We start from the raw sequence: 20,605 nt of genomic DNA on the forward strand, positions 1-20,605 counted from the left end.
AAATTTATAATGATTAAGCAATAATTACTCAGACAACATGATATTCATTAAGCACCAAGAAATGTATTTAATAGAAAACCAATTTTTTTAAAAAAGAAAAAAAAAGAAAAGCCTTCAGCAACTAGCATGGTTCAGATTAGGTGAGATGGGATACTTCTGAAGGGTATCAGGTTAGGGAAGGTTAATCTGAATTCTATTCAAGAGCTCTTTGGGGAAACTTGCTTATGTTTAATTCCTGGTTCACCTTTTCCTCTTACGTGCTTCCCATTGTTCTATTCATAACCTAAAAAAAAATAAATATGATATTTTGAACAGATATTGTACATGCTTTGAACATCAAAGTGAAGCTAGTGAGATAGAGATTGTACTTAAACCACATATAGCTACAGTAACTCATTATTGACTTTTTCATACGTTTTATCTTAAATCTTATTGCTACTTTCAAGCCATAGGAAGCTCCTATATCCTTTTGTCTCATTTTGAGTTGTGTTTTTTTTTTTTTGCTTGTGTACAGTGTAATCTTATTACTTCAGTTATAGTACTTTGTACATGGCTCTGTTTGTAATTTTCCTGTCCTTTTTATACTAAAATATATTTAAAAGATAAGATTGAATGATATGCTGTTTTTTAATTAGTTGATCTAGCAATCCCCATCTGGATGCATGATAAATCATATATTGTAACATCCCTATTGAGCATAACTATGGAAAGGAAGGGTAGGTGTCTAATACTTTTCTATAAGTCCCATTCTGTAGCTCTCAATAACATAGTCCTTTTTAATTTGAAGGTATCCTTTTTTTTTTTTTTATAGGAATGAGATATGTTCGCTTTAAAACATATAGGTTTGGGTTAGGATTAGGTCTGCCACTGTTTCATCTAATTTTGTTTTGGTAGCTACATGATCACTGTGTTCAAATATTTAAAACTTCGTTACAATGAAAATAGACACCATTGTAATTTGGTATTAAAGATAAAACCAGTGATGGCTAACCTTTTTGTCATCGTGTGCCAAAAGCAGGGAGAGTGTGGGGGGGTTGCGCATGCCCACACCCATAATTCTATGCACCCCACGCATGCGCACATAAGCCCCCTGCGCTCCCCCCATTTTTGGTACACGATGGCACGGTAGGCCCATTTTTAGCTCTCCCCAGGCTCCAGACCCTCTCTAGCAACCTGGGGAGGGCAAAAATGGCCTCCGGAGGCCCTCCGGAGACCAGAAACAGCCCGTTTGCCAACTTCCAGTTGAACCGGAAGTGGGATCAGGAGCAATTTCTGACTTCCTGATGGCTTCATCAATGACTTTTCTCATGGGAATCTGACAGAGAGCACCAGAAATCTCCCTTTTGGGCAAATTCTGTAAATTAGTCCATTTGAGATACCTTAATTCAAAAATTGTTTTCCTGCGATGCAGCATTTCGCCGAGTTAAATATCATGAGTTTTAGTAGCATATAGATGTGCTTATTGAGCAGCCAGACACCTCAGGAGCTAGGTAGCCCCTTAAATAACGAGACCATATGCCATGTAGACTTTATAGGTCATAAATGTACCCAGAAAAAGAAACCATGCAGGTCCACACAGCTTTCAGGACCTGGGACAGAATTCCAATGGCTTTATCAGCTGGCATTGAAAAATATGTACCCAGAACCAGCTAGTGACCTCACTCAGTAGTTTCATGTAGATGTTGAATAGATGTATGAACATCACACAGTGAACAATATTTGTGTAGCTGCATTGAAATCAATACTGGCAGATTTATTTACATTAATGCTGCTATGATTTGGGAATCTTTGAAATGCCTTATATTGTTATAAATATATTATAACAAAACCTTATGAGCCTTCAGCTCTCTTCTATCACTACCCTGATCCAAGTTTCTAACAACTTTCCAGTTTCAGTGTGTGAGAAAACTGGATGGCTAACAGATGACTGAGCTCCGATTTCCTTCTGCCCTGCCCTGTCCTTTCTGTTTTCATTCCCAAGAATGCTTTGGTCCCAGCAGTATCCTACAAATGAACAGAGGAAAAAGCTGAAAGCCAAACTTCTATTTTAAAGTTTTTTAAAAGTTAAGAATTCTGTTTTGCCAATTGGGAAGAATATGAAGCCCTAGTTGACATCCATGGCTCTATTGCAAAACTACTGTGTGTAACTAACTCCTCCTTTGGACTGAGATATCTTAACTTGTCTTGATAGCACATGGTAGACCTTGGGAATAATGGTCCTCAGGAATTCTTCCTAGATCCCCTGACCTTGACCTGCACTTTAGAATAACGGCTGCACAGTGGACCTAATCTCTGCTACGTTGAAGTATCGGAAAATCGATTGCATTTATACGGCCTTTAGACAAATCCATAGGGCTGTATTTTCTATTCCCAACCACAAAGACAGTTCCACAACGTAGTACAGATGTCAACTTATACCCATTTGTTTAACTACTATTCGAAGTTACAACAGCCCTGAAAAAAGTGACTTGTGACTGATTTGAATTTACAACTATCATAGAAAATCACAGGATCAAAATTTGGGCATTGTGCAACTGAGCTGTATTTACTGCAGCGGCAGCAATCCAAAACAATGTGATCACCATTTGCGTCCTTACCAGATAGTTCCCGATAAATCAGTGGGGGAAGCCAGATTACCTTAATGACTGTGTGATTCCCCTTAACAATCACTTGAATTAACAATTCATTTCAGTGATTTGCTTAAGAATCAAAGCAAAAGAGCTTGTAAATTTAGACGAAAATAATAATAATAATAATAATAATAATAATAATAATAATAATAATAATAATAATGATGTCACTTAATTGACTAGCTTGACTCCAGTTGTTATAAATTGAGGACTACCTGTATAGTTTGTTGATATTTGCTGTGATTGATGGGTCTGTGACCTGTAATAAAAATGTTCAGTTATATATAGGAACAATCACCAAGGAATCTCATTCTCCAAGAAGTGGAGCTATTTTCTTAATACCTTCAAGCATCACAGCCTCTTGACTATCCAGCTAATGCACTAATTGGTACATTGGCTGAATTTACCCCCCAAATGATTTTGTCATTGCCTTTTCTTCATCCTGCTTTTTCCTGTCATCTTGCCTTTAAGGAAATATATTTACTAATATATCTATATACAGCAGTGCCCTGTTGCCTTATTTATCTTAGCTCTTCCATGACATTCCCCCTACTTCTCCAGTGGAAGATTCCATTTCTGTGAGAGGGATGGGGTCTTTTGTTTGAAGAAAAGGGAGGGAAAAGCAATGTGAATTTTTAAAAATCCTATACTTTGGTCTGCATTGTTTTCTGTTTTAAAGTAGATGATGTGCTTGCCCCCAAAATAAAGATCACATGCAAGATGTGGCATGCAAATCTATTTGCATTTCAAATCAGCTGAGTCAACACAATGTAATGATCCTGCCTGGAGATTCTTAGGGATGCACAGTAGCTGACAATGTGTGCTTAAAGGGAGGGTCTTAATTTTTCTTTTCCTTTTTTTCCCTCCCCCAAAGCCACTTGGAATAGCCAACAGACCTTGCAAGGCACTTACTCAGGACTTAGCTTCAATTCTCCCAGGCTGTTACGTAGCCTGACACAATAGCTACAATAGCCGGGACATTTTATTTATTCGAAATCAATTTTTCATTTGAGTGAAGGGAAAGAAAGGGAGGGGGCCCCGCGAGTGAGGAGATTGAGGAAGGAACCTGGCAACAGTTCAGAGGAAAGAAGCTGCTGTTAAAGTCTCTGGATTGTTTCCCCCCCCACATGCAAGCAGCTGTTTTCATCTGCACTGCAGTATTTGCAGCGTTTACCATCCCGATCTCTCTGGGCTTTTTGGTGCTGGATTTACACAGAGGCTGGCTACACTTGCTGGGAACTCCAACACAAGGGCGCCCTGAGGATGGGAGGGTCGCAGTCTCTGCAGCAGGCACAGACAAATAGCCTGATTCGGGAGCCATCAGAAGCAATGTAAGTATGAGCTCGCGTTATCCGTCTCTCTCCCCCCCCCACTTCTTCCCACACAAGGCAAGGATTGAAATGGCAATGGGAAAGCTCTGGAGTCTGTTTAGAAAGGCTGGTTGATCTGAGAGGGTTGCATTCTAGCCATTCCCAAGCCTTTGGCAGTTTTTCAACCCTGATCAGCTTTTAGAAATGCTGCCAAAGCATGTAGGCATTTTCCTTAGAAAGGTTAGTGGGATTCCTTTTGTATCGTGCAGGGCAATAAGCTGTGTGTGGCATTTGTTTTCTCCACGTTCTATAGACATAATCAATCAAGCCCATCACCATTTTCAGCAAAAATGCCTCTCTTTCTGCTTAAAATGCATAGCGTATATCTAGATTGATTTTGCTTGGGTTTGTTCCCTGAGATTTTCATACTGTCTGCTCTCCAGCAATTCATTTCTCTCCGTTCTCATTCTCCTCATTTTAATGTAATATTCTTCAGTTAGTGATCAAAAAGCAAGCTACCATTTCCAGTTGTCTTTCAAAACGATATACCATCTCAAAGAGGATGAAACAGACAGTTCCTCAGGCAGTACTGTGTTATTCTCTTTCTTAGTTTTTTTTTTTAAATGATTTGTCATCTTTAGTTGGGCAACTGCTAGCTGCTGACTGTATTTATTAAGCTGATTCTCTGATTTCTGATGAGTACAGCATTACAACCAAACAGACAAAAACAGTTGCAATCTGGTTGGCCTTTTCTTCTTGCTTCAGATTTTATAGGCCTGGGTTAAAGATGTATTGAGTGGTTTATTATATGTTACCTGATATCAAAGGCAAGTTTAAGCAGTTCATTGGGAAGGAGTGCAATACAATTGCCTTGAGCTTCTGGAGGAATGCCAGTACAGAAATCCAACAAAATACATATTTACTGTATTATATTACATATTTTTCAAAATGGCTTCAGTTAGTACTTTCTTTTCCCCCCTGAATTTCTATGTGGTTTTTCCTCCCTCAGTTGAAAGAATGAATAATACCAATCACTGTACTTGTACAGCCTAATAGTAAGGACATAGATCCTTATCTGTATTTGGAATCAGTTTAACAAGGATGATGCCCCTGGAAATATATTTGAGTAAGGCATTCCATGCTTTTTTTTTTTAATCCTCCATACCTACTTTATTTTAGGTTGTAAAAATGTATAACAATAAATTGGGATTAAAACAATGTTTCACAAAATGTGTCAGTCTTCTGTTTTTTTAAATATTCTTTTCTGTAACATTGTTTCATTGTTAAACATAGTAAGGTACTTCCCCCCCCCCCACCTTCATAAAGAATTGTAGCTCTTTTGTGGAAAACTCTTTTGAAAATATCTATGTTTCATATATAGCCAGATTCACACTTACAGTTGCATTCGCACATCCATACACAGAAGTTCAGTTTTCTCTGTCAGTGTCAAGTGGACTGAATGAATAAGATTTCTAGCAACATTTCACAAATCAAGTATTAATTCAAGTATCGCTGCTTTGGTTAATGTTATGAAGGGGCCCTAGAGTACAATACTTCCCCTTTTCAATAAGCAAAAACTTGTTATATCTGAAGTCAGTAAGAAGTGCTAATGTTTGACATGAAACTTCATGCGAAAAGACCATTGCTATAATTTTTCCCCCTTGTATCTCTATTAAAATATAATTGCTATAGTAGGGACTTTTCTACATTGATAGTTTTTCCATAGCTTGCTCATTATTTATAAGTAAAAGGAATAGTGAAATACTATGTACTATGTACAAATATTTTATAATGATGCTTATGCATTAACAAGCAAGATAAAATAGAACCTGCAGCAGTCAAGGATGATTTGAGCCTTTCTAAACCAAGTTGTTATTAGTTATTTATTATATCAGCGTCTTTCCAATCTTCCAATTTATATAAAAACATCTTGATCTCACATTTGGCAAGACTATCCAGAAGACTAATAGATCAATAATTTGGGTTACTTGTTTATTTCCCCTTTTAGAAGAGGATCAGTCTCTAGATCTCTGGAAAAAATCCTGTGTCATCAATGCAAGTAAGTAGTTTAGCTAGCAGTGGTACCCATCAATAGGCATAACATCTCTGCCTCTCTACAGGGATCATATTGTAACCCAGAGGTTGTTATATTTTTCAAGCAATCCTAAATTTATGATATTAAAACTTTGTAGGTGGATCTAATCTCTTGCATTATGAAAATTATTTAAGAATTCTTTTCAAAATACCTGTATAATTCTAGTAAATGATGCCTTTTGGATAGTAATATAATACATTTCTCTGGGTTAACAACAGTTAATTCAGCTCATCCAGCAGTTTTAAGCTAGCTTCCATTTCATATTTTTCATGGCAGGAACTTACTCTCCCCTGGAAAGCTTGTGAACAAAAAAAAAGAGGATGAAATGTGTACTTTTGTTGTTAGCATTAAATATTGTATGACCTTTTATACAAGTAACAAATCTATATTAAAGAAGTCAGTATTTTCTGTGGAGTGGTAGAAACAGATTCTCCAGTCAGTTCCTATGTATGAAGAAAACTGTCCTCCTTTCTATGTCTGTTTGCTTGAAACATTTCCTTAGAGAATGTTGATAACATATAAGGTTCAGATTCCTAGTTGAAATGAAGTTACGTTTTTCAGCTAAGCTTAGCTGAACTAAACTGTACTATACTTCTGTGGCCATCAAATCTCCTAGCATAAGAACTGGGTGGTCCAATCTTAACTATATCAACACATGCAGCACACAGCAAAGTAGATAGATTAAATCATAGGCCTTGTCCTTCTGGGATGTTCTGGGATATGACGAATAAAGGAATTTCATTAAAAGATATTGGAACTACTTAGGAGAAGTTTTTAGAACATTTTGTCTTAATTAACAGAAATGTTAAATGTTAATAACAAATCCAATAGGTAAAAAAAGAAAAATTATTATGGATGCTGATAAACTATTAGACATATTATTTTGGCAATTGTGAGATTGTGTGTGTGTCTGTGTGTATGTTCTAGCTAAGATACATACACCTTGCACACTCAAGTGCACTTCATTTCCTTCTCACAGAACATTATAAGAAATCTCTACAATATACATGTATATTGCTTCTCTTCACAGAACTATAGTTTACCACATAATTACTTCATTTTCTCCCAATGCTGTCCTAGAGAACAGCTGCTTTTCTTTAATGTGTTGTCACTGTAGTGATTTACTTCTACCTATTGTAGAGGTAGACAAAGGTAGACTTTAAGACAAAATGAAGGAAGCTCAAGTTGGAAGCAGTGAAGAAGCAAGACGTTATTATATGGAATAATTCTGAAACTGAGAGTCTTAAAAGTGGATCTTGAATTAATCTGATTTTAAAGGATTGCATTAAAGAAAGTGTGATAACTCTCTGTGTAATAGAAGTTAGTAGCTGAAAACGATAACACTAGCAACACGAAAGGGGGCCTTAGGAATCTATATCCAAAGCTTTAAGAGATACACGTAGCATTGAGCCTTATATTCTGCCCACACAATATATAATCTTATAAATTTATTTATGTCCTCCTTTTACTTTTGGTATTGAGGCATTAGGCCCTTCTTAAGAATACTGATGACCAAAACAACCTAAAATTCTCCTGCCCAGTGACAAGTAAACTTGCTTAAGTTTATCTAAGAGCATATCTGTTACAGGAAAGAACTTCAAAACAAACTCCATAATGCTTCATTCTTTCCTCCAGTTTAAGTATACATTTTGCATTTTAGTTTCATGTCTACGTTACTTATTTTATAGTTCTTTGTTTCCTTTTTTTTTTGTAATCATCCAGAACTACTGAACATCGAATGCCATATAAAATTTTTAATTCTTGTGCTTCACCTGCCTAGCTAGATAAGCATAGGTCTTGTGAGGTAATATTACAGGCATCCAAAGATAGATAAGCTATGTAAATGATCAATCACAGAATGACTCTACTTAAGCTACTATTGAATGCTTTTAGCCACTGTGTACACATTTTTCAGAGGAGTCCAGTTTGATCTACATAAACAATGATGTAATGTTGTTGATTTGAAAGATTAAAAAAAAATTTAATAGCATGATTTCAGATACATTTTGGCTGTGCTTCAGTTCAATCAATCAATCAATCAATCAATCAATCAGAATAGAGCTGGAAGGGACCTTGGAGGTCTTCTAGTCCAAGCCCCTGCTCAGGTAGGAGACCCTATATCATTTCAGACAAATAGTTGTGCAGTCTCTTCTTAAAAACCTCCAAGTTTCCCAAGTCAGAATCCAATATCATAATGTTTACCTTCTGAATTATGATTTTTACTTTTTGGATTATAAGAGCTATTCTGAATTATAGGAGTAAACAGTAACAGTAAATAAAGTATTTATTTATTATTTATTTATTTATTTGTTTATTTATTTATTTATTTATTTATTTATTTATTTATTTATTTATTTATTTATTGGTTCGATTTATATGCCGTTCTTCTCCAGAGACTCAGGGCGGCTTACAATGTGTTAAGTAATAGCCTTCATACTTTTGTATATACCTGCTTAGTAGGGCTTTCGCCCGCCCCCCAAAGCGGTGTTCTTTTTTATACAAAGTCAGATTATTGCTCCCACAATCTGGGTCCTCATTTTACCTACCTTGAAAGGATGGAAGGCTGAGTCAGCCTTGAGCCTGGTGAGATTTGAACTTGCAGTAATTGCAGGCAGCTGGTGTTACTTAACAGTACTTTAGTCTGCTGCGCCACCAAGCTCATATATCGTTACTGAGGATATTATTTTTGTTGTTTGTAAAAAGAATCAAATAAACTAGGCATACATGGACAAGACTTATGTATTCTATAGATTATGTATGATGAGGAATTCCTTTGCAACCATGAAAATAAGTAGTATCTTTTACTATTATCTTCTTTAAAAAATTAATTAAAATCCAAAATTGGAGCTGTCCCCTACTGTAAGAAACTTTTAAACTTCTGTAACAGCTAATGGTAAAGACAAGTGGTTTAGAAATCAATAGGATTAAAGAAATATTTTGCTTGTTGGCTTTCATCTGTGTTAGTAAAAATAATACCTTATATAGAGTAATTTTTGTTATTCTAGAACAATATGTAAATGAATTGCAAAGTACATACACATAGGAAAGTTGTCTAGCATCCTATCTCCAAAGTCCAAGGGAGCCTTTAAAACTGACAGAATCAAGGTTATCAAGATCCCTAGAGGATGATGATCCATTCTTCATGCAATGACAGATTACAGCTCAGCCAATGTCTTCCTCATATGGATGATCTCTAAACATATAAATGACAATAGTTGAGGAACCCTTTTCCATAGTCAAAGTAATGTAAGTAGTAGGTATAAGTCTGGCTGCACAGTGCTTTTTGGCTCTTTCATAAATTCAATTGTGAAATCTAAAATTTGCTGAACCACTTTTAGCAAGTGTCCAAAGGAGGAAGCATTTTAGTAAATTAACCTTCTCTCTGTCTCTGTCTCCCTCCCTCCCTCCCTCCCTCTCTCACAAACACACATACACCTTCAAAATTTTCATCTTTTAGGAATAGGTTGGAAATACAACAACAACAACAACAACAACAACAACAACAACAATAACAACTTTATTGTCATTGTACGTGTATACATAGTATACCCATAAAACAACATTCACTTAATACCCAAAGACCAGGTCCAACATACATAACAATCCCCAAACACCAAACACCACAAATTCCCCACCCCTAAACCACCCAAACATCCACACAACAGACCAAGTAATGCTGTCCAACATAAGGCCTAAGAGGCAGTAAAAAAGAAACTCAGAATTGCAGATTTGTTCTTCCCTTTTTTAAAAATGAAGTTATAAACTAGTTATCCTTTATTACAGGCCTTACGGAAATACAGGGAAGAAGGAGTTAAGCAGATTTAAGTGTCTTTCTGATGAGTGTTTTCTTGCCTTGGACACCGGCCTGTATTCTAAATATAACTTGCTTGTTTCCTCTCATCTCTTGAGAGAGTTCTCCAGATGTGCTGCATAGCTAACTTAAAGAGAGACGATTATTCAATGTCCATTGTTACAGTTGCTGCCATACTTTCATCAAGATAAGTGTCTGTAGATAAAAGTTTCTGGGTCTGTGGTTTTTGTTACGGCAGTGTCATATACTGGCGATGAAAAAATTAGCAGCTTTGAATAAGAGAGTCACTGAATAGAACATAAAGGTGTTTCATTAAACATAAAAGTGCATGATTACATTGGCTGTAGTTAATTCTTTTTTCATAGAGCAGATGTACATAAAGCAATCCAAGTTATGTAGACTTGTGCAAATTTAGACACAATGTGTATTAAAGAAGGCAAACACTCAGATGGTTACTTCTTCCATGCCACAGATGCAGCAATCTCCCATCCTTCAGTACAAAGTATTCTTTTCACCTGACCAAGGATGGACAACATGTCCAGCAGTGGAAGCTGCTGCTGCTCACCTAATGGATTTCATATTTGCTTTCTTCTGCATTTCCACATCACTTTGGCTCATCTCAAGAACCAATGTGACTAGGATTTTTATCTTGTCTTTAAAACTCTAATTTAAAAGAAATTAAGTGCTGGACCAAGGGTAATTATGGATGCCTCCTTGTCTTCATTATTTATACTCCCCATGGAAATGGATTTATGAATAAACTGCATCATCCAGAATCTAGTGGCTTAGTTGGTTTAGTAAAATATTTATTTACTAAAATTGATGATACAGATTAAATTTTACTATTTTTCTAAAATTGCCCTGTAGGGGTATTATTCTGAATGTCCCAGAAGCAGGGAGAATCAAATCAAACTATCTGAAGTAAGGAATGTGCACTGTGTCTCATTCTACTTAATAAAACTTTTATTGATTGATTATGTGCTATCAAGTTGTTTTCAATTCCTAGCGATCACGAAAACAGATATTTTTTTCATAATAATCTCACTAACATGTTCTTTCACGTCTTGCAACAGTGCCCCCATCACCACTGTAACTGAGTCCATCCTCCTTGCTGCTGGTAATTCTCTTCTCTTTCTTCCACATTTCTCACTATTACAATCTTTTCTAGAGAACTGGATCTTTTCATAATGTATTCAAAGTAGGTCAATTTGAGCCTGGTCACTTGGGCCTCAAGTGAGAACTTTTGAGTTGATTTCTTTGATAATCCATTAGTATATGTGGAGGAGAGGGGAACTCACTTTTGAAAATTTATTTCATCTTAACAGAGAAACATACATACTGACTCAGCCTTCCATCCTCCTGGGATCGGTATAATGGGGACCCAGAGTGTTGGGGCTGTTACAGAGTATTATAAAAACACATTTAGTTCCACCTTTAAAATTTTTCATATGTCTTTATCATAAGTGATCATATCTATCACATTGCTTGGGGTTTTCCAGTTTTAATGTTTTATTAAAATTACAAAGATTACACACTTCCTTGTGTGCCCAATCACACTTGGCCAATAAAGAATTCTATTCTATTCTATTAGAAAATACTACCAGATTTGCTTATTACATCTTGTCCTATTATGGAAGTAAAGTGATAAGTAAATTTCTAATGACATTCTGCATCTATATGTGCCAGTGATATAAAATCCCATTCAAAGTTCAGATCCAATTATTTAAATCTTTTAAAACTAAACTCTGAATCACCAAATAGAAGTTGATTTCACATATCACACCAACCTATGTTTTCCCTCTGGCTCACTACAATGGAAAAATTCAAACATTGTAGTGTATAAACCCTGATTTATGGTTTAATATATGGCAACTTTGCTGTGATAACGTAGCTGTTAAGGGTAGGCAATAAATCATTATTTTTTTTTAAAAGAACAATAGCTTTGTATAATGCATAAATGTGTAATATAGCATGGTAGCAATTGATGCTGAGCTAAATTATTTTCTTACATTTTGGAAATTACCAGACTAAATTATGAACTTATTGCAATTTAGTTCAGTTTCCATTCCCTGGGGAAGAAGTAAGTTTCTGAATCATATTGGAATAGTTAGAATGAAAACCCAATTTTCTCCAGAGATTATGTTCTGGTTTTTTTTTTTTGCAAGGTTGAAGAAAACTAATGCTCTTCCTAGGGTAATTGTATTGCAATAAAATAGACCTCTCCTTTCTTATCTCAGTAACATTTGATTTATTTCTAGAGTGTCTTTTCTTTTCCCCAGAAAAAGCAAAATCACAAGCTTTGCACATTTTGATTGTTAGTCTCAGTTGTACAATAGCACACTAGCTATTACAGTAAGAGTGTCAGGTACAAGCTAGGCACTAAGAATTAACAGACAAATGGGGAAAAGACTGCTTTTAAGTAACTGGTTCTGCTTATCTCAAATAAACAAATTGCTTGGCTTCTACTCTGGCAAAGATAATTCAGCGTAGCTGGCACTCGGAGAAAGCTGATACAGGAAACCTCCATACATTAACTGACTTTCTAGGACAAATGCCTCTAGAAACCATTTTTAAAAGGTTTTCCTTTTAGTTTCTCTACAAAACACTGTCATTACCCAGAAGATCTCCAAAAAAGAGAAGAAGAAAGGTTTTTCCAGTTTCTGATTTCCAGAAATATAATTTATTTTAGCATTAAAAGATCAAGCGACATCTGTTAGGGCTCCACGTTTGAAAAGGAAATGGAAGGCACATACAATGTTCCATTAAAATGGTGAGAAAACAATACAGAATTGCTGGTTTTTGAGTAGAGTTAACATAAAATGATTAAGGGAGATCATAAAAGACTAAATAACTGTGTAATTTTTAAAAATGAAATGCCTAAATGTTCTGTGTAAATATTTAAGTAATTACAAGTAATTAATTATAAATTGAGTTTTGTATTTTTCATACCATTTTTTTTTTTTGCATTTCTTTAGGTAGAAAAATTATTTAAAATATAATCTTTGATTGATTGAAGAAATATGATGTCCAATGGAGTTTGATCTGAGCTTTAGAGATACAGCTGTTGAATCCAAATAGTAATAATACTTATAGTGGTAAAATGAAAGATCAGGGCTGGAACTGTACCATAAGGGATAGTTCATAGAGTTAGTCTGAGAAGCAAGAAAGGGTAATGAGTAAGAATGCAAGCAAGAGAGTAGTACCTCTTTTAAAAATTAGCACGCTATATATAAGACTGATTCTATCAGATGGAAACTTTTGAATCTTGTAATGTTGGGTAATGTTGGATTTAGTGCTTGAACAACTGATATACACTTGGCTATTATTTTGAGTGGACCATGAGACAGGACAACAGAAAGGATATTCTTGGATTATTTAGTTTCAGTATGACAACAATTTTAAAAAGAAGTGCAAAGAAGCATATGGAGTGAAAATACTAAGTATACCTGGATAGTTTGCTGTGTTTTGTATTTTGGCTTATATGTCTTATAAAGATCTAACCTGATAGTAATGGGAAATTCACAAGGGGGTTTCTGTCTCGGATACTATGGCATAGGCCCAAGGAAAGCATGAATCAAGAAACATTAACAGAGCACTGCTTAGGAAGAGCAGAACATTCCTCTGACTAGATGGAAATATAATGAAATTGTTCTCTTGTTGAATTATAGTGATGATGATAATAACAATGAAGATAGTGATGAGTATGATGCAAATGATGATGATGATGGCCTCTCTAAATAGACTTGCAGAGTTGCTGTAGGATATTGAAACATGAAACAGAGCCTTGGTACTACAGGGGTTTAAGGCACCCTGTTATTAAGCTTATTAAGACCAGCTGCCTGCAATTACTGCAGGGTTCGAATCTCGCCAAGGCTCAAGGTTGACTCAGCCTTCCATCCTTTCTAAGGTAGGTGAAATGAGGACCCAGTTTGTGGGGGCAATAAGCTGACTTTGTATAAATATACAAAAGGATGAAGGCTATTGCTGAGCACATTGTAAGCCGCCCTGAGTCTTCGGAGAAGGGCGGCATATAAATCAAATTAAAAAATATATATATATTGCATGGGGGGAGGGGGAAATCACTTGATGTAATTTTTGTGTGACAATACAGTGATCTTGTCTTTGTCAGCACTTGGCTTGTGCTCTCCAGACAACAGACATTTTTCACCAGTGGAAGGCAGGAGCTTTTAAGCATTAATTGGAGGTCTGACCTTAAAGTGACATCCCCTTGGGCAAAATGGGGTCTGTCTTGAGCAAATATGAAAAGGTTTGCCAGGTAAGTTAAAACGACAATAAAAATATAACATAGAAGAATATTGTAACCTGCCAGTGGCAGCCAAGAAAAATAAATAAATATATAGCCTCTGAAAAACAGCTAGAGGCAAAGAGACTCCCACATGTATAGAAATCAAAAGAATCGTACATCTGTGGCCGTGTTCTTTTAGAAGATACAGGAAAAATAATCTTAATTTTGCTATTATGTTTGTTCATTTCTTGGGTTATCTTTTACATTCCTCTTACGTTGGCTGGGGAATTCTGGGAGTTGAAGTCCACATACTATTTTATATTTGATAAGGTTGAAAAACACTGGGCTTAGACAATGAGTTTTGAAATTTCCAGTGATTAATCAAATCGAAGGATAGATGATGATGTCATTGGGAAAGTCTTTCAAAGGCTATTATAGAAACCTATTCGTAGTTTTAAAAATGCTCTGAAGGATCTTTCAAGGAAATGAATTCTTAAGAATGCTTATTCTGTGAATAGAAAATATCCACCTGACTGTTAGGGCATTAGCCTATGGGAAGATAGTGAATGGTTTAGGATTTTAAATACATTAATTCATCAATTTATATACTACTAGTCAGTGTTATTTAGGGGAGAAAGCAGTGGTGTAACTTCTGTTGAAAACAGGAGGATTGTTATTCAGTAAATGTGTTACTCTTGTGCTAGAGAAGGAGAATAAATTTTCGTTGTTTGTAAGTACAACTTCAACATGTTTATGTACTTACCTGTGCCTCAATATGCTATTATCAAAAGCAGCAGGATCCTCAGAACAGTAACAAAATAAACTTTTTTGAACAAGCAAGCTTCAAGGATAGAACTACAATGGCAGTTTTCTATTTAATTCCTATCTCAGAGTAAGGTACCTATCAGAATTCTGCAAACCTGAATCCAGTGTTGAAAAACATAACATTTACCATACTGTATTTGGAGAGATAGTTTTAATTTATGCTTGGGGAGTTTTAAAGGAATGGATTCTGACATGATGGATGAAGATAAAGTCACAGAATTTATTACATTTATCATTTGTGTCTTTTTAGAGCTGAGGGGCAGGGCAACTTTAATGCAATTTGAGTAGCAGTGGGAGGACTGAAAATACTCAGTTTTTCTTATTTTATGACTGATAACAAAATCCAATAAACACAGGCTTAAATTTATAGTCTAAATCTGTGTTGCATCTATTGTGAACAGTGCACTGTACTGTGGAAAACAGAATAGATAGATCAGAACTGGGCAATAGGCCCTACTCCATAATTAAACTTTGTAATTGACTGTTATGTCCTGTTTTTTCTTGCAATTCTAAAGAGCATAATAAAATTAATATACAGACACACACCCAAAAAATTCCATATATATTAACTAGGATGATTAAGGCTTGATTGGCTGACTGTTGGATTCACAGCAAATCTTTAAGAAAAGGTTTAAGAGAATCGTGCTTTGGACTCATGTACTTTCCAGTTTTATTTCTTCTTGTGTTCTATTGCACATAATTTAGAACTGTCTACTGTTACTTAACCACAATTTGTTATGTTAGCCAGACTCTTACATATGGATATTATTAACTGTATGTTGCTTCGACATGCATCTTCAAAATGAGTTTCTTTAAAATCGTCAATATTAGCCACAGTTTCTCAGTTATAGACATCACATCATGCTATGGCTCAAGAAAAATAGTAGCAGAAGTATCTTGCGTCTTACACCATATTGGGTAGGAGTACTTTGTTGGTATATATAGAAATATGTCATACCCTGGTGTATTATGATATCAGGTGCAGAAAATCAGGTCCACAAATGAAGGTTCAATGAAGCTGATTTATTTCTGAAAGCCTATGCACAGGAATCTTCTAAACTAACAGTCGGTACATAGTTAGAGTTAGATAAGGGTCAACAACACTGAAGGGGAATTGGACTCAGTTTCTTTTTGGCTTCCTTCTTTGGCTTCCTTCTTTCTTTCTTTAGATTGTAGGCTGATCCTCCTTTCCATTCTACCCCCAGGTTCTTCCATTCCTTCTACATATGATCAAATGCACCTGTCCTCCAGAACTCACTCCCCTGATTGCCAGCCAAATTATAACTTTCTCAAATGCTTGATACAGCAGAAATGTGTTAATATTTAGTATTGTTTTGAATTTTTAGGATTTGTGTTTCCCATGCTCCTCCCATTTTTCTGCATTTATCCTGCCCATTTCTTTCAACATGCCACTTCATAACCAAAGATATATTACATGACCCTGGTTATAATTTTCTTCATGAGAAGCAGGTGTAATCTATAAAATTAATGTGATTTTATATGTAGCAAGAGACAGTCTACTATTACCCATTAATCTTTCTTCATTATTTTATCCCATACATTAGTATAGTGTAGTATAGTAGTATTCCTCATTGCTTACTTTTGTGCTTCAGGTTTTCCAGATTCTGTTCAAACTTCATGTATTATCTGGTGAATACATGGATATTTGAGATTGCAGGGAAGAACAGACAGGCTCTTAGGAAGGCAGTTTGTAGTGGAAAGAAAAGTAGAGATGAAAGTCAAGTTGTAAATGTACACTGCTGGGGTTGCGAAAATGTGATGGGAAAAAGGCTTTTGAATGTGCGTGCAGTTAAGAATGATAAAGCTATTTAGTTTGTGTGACAAAAATGTGGTTTGGATGAACTGAGTGATTATTTGGGCCCAGCTGTTCTCACTGGATTTCTGGGTTTAGGAGCAAAGTTGGAATGAGGTATGGTAGGAGGTATGACCATCATTGCTAAAGGTCTAAGATATAGCTAAAGGCTCAGTATGTAGCTGAGGATTCTCTTGTATGCCATGTACCCAAAAATCTACCTGCCTGAGGTATTGAAGCTGCTCTTAGGAGTAGAACTGAAAGTCCCAAGAATTTAGATTCTTGAACACTCCAATATTTATGCCAGGCTTAGTCTTTTTAGAGCATCTCAGCCATTCATGATCTCCATAACCTCTGGGGATCTATTTCAGCATTTTGCTGTTTATTTGTAGACGCTACAAATATACTCTGTACCTGGTATTTTGCACTGATACTTGTGATATGTGATGGGGAGACAGAAATGATTCTTTTGTAACAGATGGATCACCATCTGGTTAGATTGCAGTATTTGGCTTTCCCCTTCCTTTCTTTCAACTGTAGAGTCAGTTTTGAGAATCATTTTCTGAATCTGAAACCATCCAGAATCTGTTGGTGGGTGAATATATTGTGATGTTGAAATCCTAATCAAAGCTGAATTACTGGAATATCCTCTAATCGTGCACTTGATTACTTGCTCCTATATGTCCTTTCCCAGCCCACGGAGCCCAAAAATTCTTCAGTTTACAGTACTGAGGAGCTACAGACAATTGGGGTGGTAGGTATCTAGAATGACAGTGATTTAAGTCTATGACTAAGCACTATTTAAAATGGATTGGAAAGTCTGTGTGGTGAGACTGATGATAATAAAGATGTCTATTACTCAGAATTACTTAAGAGAGCTGTTCTGAGGGGTTTAGAAGGTTGACACAGTCTATTAAGACTATGTACTCCTCCTTTGAACTTTGTGGATTTTTTCCCATGAAACTGCTTATATACATTTACACTATCCCAAAATGATACTAAATCATATCATATGAATCAAAGTTTTTATACCTCCAGAAAATCTATTGTCCATCATTCATGTACGTTCTTTGTGGAGTCCAATACATCCCAAATACGAATTTTTGATGAATCAGCCTTAACCTCAGATCAATAGATACTATTCAAACATTTTTAAGAACATGAATCCCTTGCTGGGACATTATTTAAGATTCCAATTCTTTAGTCCATATTTGAAATCTCCCAGAGATGTCCATTTAAAAATATTCTTTAAAATGGTTTTTGAGATAAGTATTTATGTTTTTGATGATTTTATGGTGTTTGAGTTTTATTCTATGTTGTTTTAATTCTGTGCTTTTAATGCTATTGATTCTATTGTTAATTGCTGCATAGACTGATTTATAGGTTGAGAAAATGGGATATATAAATGAACTTAATATAAATATTATTATAAATTAATAAATCCATTAGTTCCATTATGGATAATTATAATCTATATGCATTTGAATGTCTTAGAGTGTTTTATCCAGGAATTTTCCTCCTTAACCTATTTTTGTCTCGCTGATAAGTGAGTACAATGAATCTTTTCAATGCTCAAATGAAAGCAGTTGTGTCCCACTGCATTGAATTGGGACTTCAGAAGATGTGTCCTACAAGAAACAATGAGGTTTGCCATGTGACTTTAAAAATGAAAGGTGGGCAGTAAGGCAAGATGATATGTCCTTATCCTATCAAGTGATGGAAAGTTTGTTTAATGAAGATGAGTGTTATAATACTGTTTTCTTTGGGTGAAAGCATTGTGACCAGAATTTTATAAATTAATCAGCATTCAAGTAGTCTGATGACAGTTGAGTCAAATAAAGGCAGAGAAATAGATTGATATGTATGATTCTTTTCCTTCTCTATTGTGTCTTTTGTTATTTTATTTCCTTTTTGCACACATTTTATTAGGACTATGTTTTATAAATAAAATTCATTGTTAGTTTTTGGAAATTTAGATTTTAAAAGAAGGACTCATAATATTCCTTGTATTCAGAGTAAGCAAAGAAAAAAATGAATATGGTTACTTTACAGTGTATTTCTTTGATGGCATAATAATAGTAAATGGTTTTGTTTAATTAAGATTCATATTGGTTTCTTCAGAATATTTATGACCTGCTGTTTAAGGTTCAAAGGATTGGTTCACTGGTACTAATATATACTGAACCCAGAATTTTCATTTATGTCAGATATATGAAGGTTTAGCAGGTAGAGTTGCAATACATTATTCTGTAATATTAGCATACATTTTCTTTTCTTTTACATTGATAAAATAAGCAGTGGTATTTAACTATGAAAGACAATAGTATTATTGCAGTTAAACAGTGTTCTGTTATATTTACTGCTTGTCTTCATTTATAAATGTTTACCACAGTACTAATTTAATCCCTCTCTCTGCTCATGCTAATATTCTTGACCTAAATACTTTAAAAGGAAATGTGATTAAGAGAAGAGGATTAGGATTTACGGCAAAAGTTTTATAACAGCAAGTATTGTTAAAACTTTTCAAAAGACCTTGTATGATATTTACTAGTGAATTCAGTTTTAAAATATTCTTGAAAGTATGTTTTGTTTTGATTTATTTTACTATAACTTGATTTTCTATTTAATTTTTCTACTTTCAGAGCTTTTTCCTTTGTGGTTATGAAAATTGCATCCTTTAAAATTTTAGATATTACTTAAATTTTATCAATCTTCAGTGGTCTAGAACAACATGTAATTGGTCCATCTTGTCTAACCTGAATAAGTACAGGAAATTGCATATTTAATATTTATTCTTTAATCATAATAGTACCTCAAATAGAATGTGCGGTGAAGAAGACCGATACTTATATGTCCTGCTCAAGGAATTATTTTTAAATTCAGGGTATCTGAATTTAATTTTTTTATAATTAATACGCTGATGCTTTAATAGTAGTACAGTTGCTATAAGGAACTTTTTAGATCTAAAATTCTTGAGAAGAAAAAAAAGGAGGAAAAAGAGCTATAGCTTAATAATAGAATATATCCATTGGGTTCAGAACATCTCAGCTTTAGTTTTTCCTATATCCAAATAGGGCTTCAGCAAGACATCCTAATGAATCATTAGTAGGCAGTTACAGTAATAAGCTGTAGGGCACTGTACCAGTTTGCGAGCATTTATCAATAACATACAGAAAAGTCTGCAAGTGAACAGGACGATCAGGCAACGCAGAAATATTGTGTTAGTTAACCAAAACTAATTTGAGAAGTCTAGTTTTCAATCGTGGAAACATCTCTTAATAGCTTTATGATGGTAGATGTATGCTTGTTTAGTTTTTTATTCTTATTCTGAAGATTTCTCATGCATTCTATATAGAATATGATATTCTATATCATTCATTCATTCATACATTCATTCATTCATTCATTCATTCAGGTATTTAGGCATTTGTTTATTTATGAAAATTTATATGGCTGCCCAACTCACCCTCAGTGACTCCGGGTGGCTTACAAAGATAAAAATCCAATACAAAAACAATTAAAAAAGTAATAACTTCCCACCCATGCTAAAATTTCATCTGCCTCTGTTGTTCTCATGTGGAAAAGTTTCCTTTTCTGGCACCATTCCTACTTAACATCTCTTCAATAAAAATGATGAACATTTTTGCAGTGATTCCTAGGCTCGTAACCAAAATGTGAGATAAATTTTAAAATGCTGTTGTCCGGAACCATCCTGATATAAGCAAGAGATGCAGTTGATATATATGACACAATGCACGAGTTTCATAAACTCCAGGATTTCACTGGCTCCATGTTGGTTTCTCATCCCCCGTTCAAAGTGATGGTGGAACCAGGTTCTGGCAGGAATAACAGTCCTATAGCATATACTGTACATC

General features: G+C 35.0%; 1 protein-coding gene across 11 annotated transcripts in view; it reads left to right on the forward strand.

Moving 5' to 3' along the window:
- The window catches only part of TACC2 (transforming acidic coiled-coil containing protein 2), a 169,213-nt gene that overhangs the window by 91,706 nt on the left and 56,902 nt on the right, over positions 1–20,605 (forward strand). For 2 of the 11 annotated variants that reach the window (XM_060682971.2, XM_087872973.1), the window contains exon 1: positions 3,306–3,961. The exons of the other annotated variants lie outside the window; for them this stretch is intronic. In XM_060682971.2, the coding sequence (XP_060538954.2) occupies positions 3,894–3,961 (68 nt within the window). In that variant the 5' untranslated portion in view covers positions 3,306–3,893. Of the gene's footprint in view, positions 1–3,305; positions 3,962–20,605 lie in introns of those variants that run through there. 11 annotated transcript variants of the gene reach the window in all.

Source organism: Pantherophis guttatus, chromosome 6 (genome assembly GCF_059756535.1).
Source record: "Pantherophis guttatus breed Tessera chromosome 6, ASM5975653v1, whole genome shotgun sequence".
Lineage (NCBI taxonomy): Eukaryota > Metazoa > Chordata > Lepidosauria > Squamata > Colubridae > Pantherophis > Pantherophis guttatus.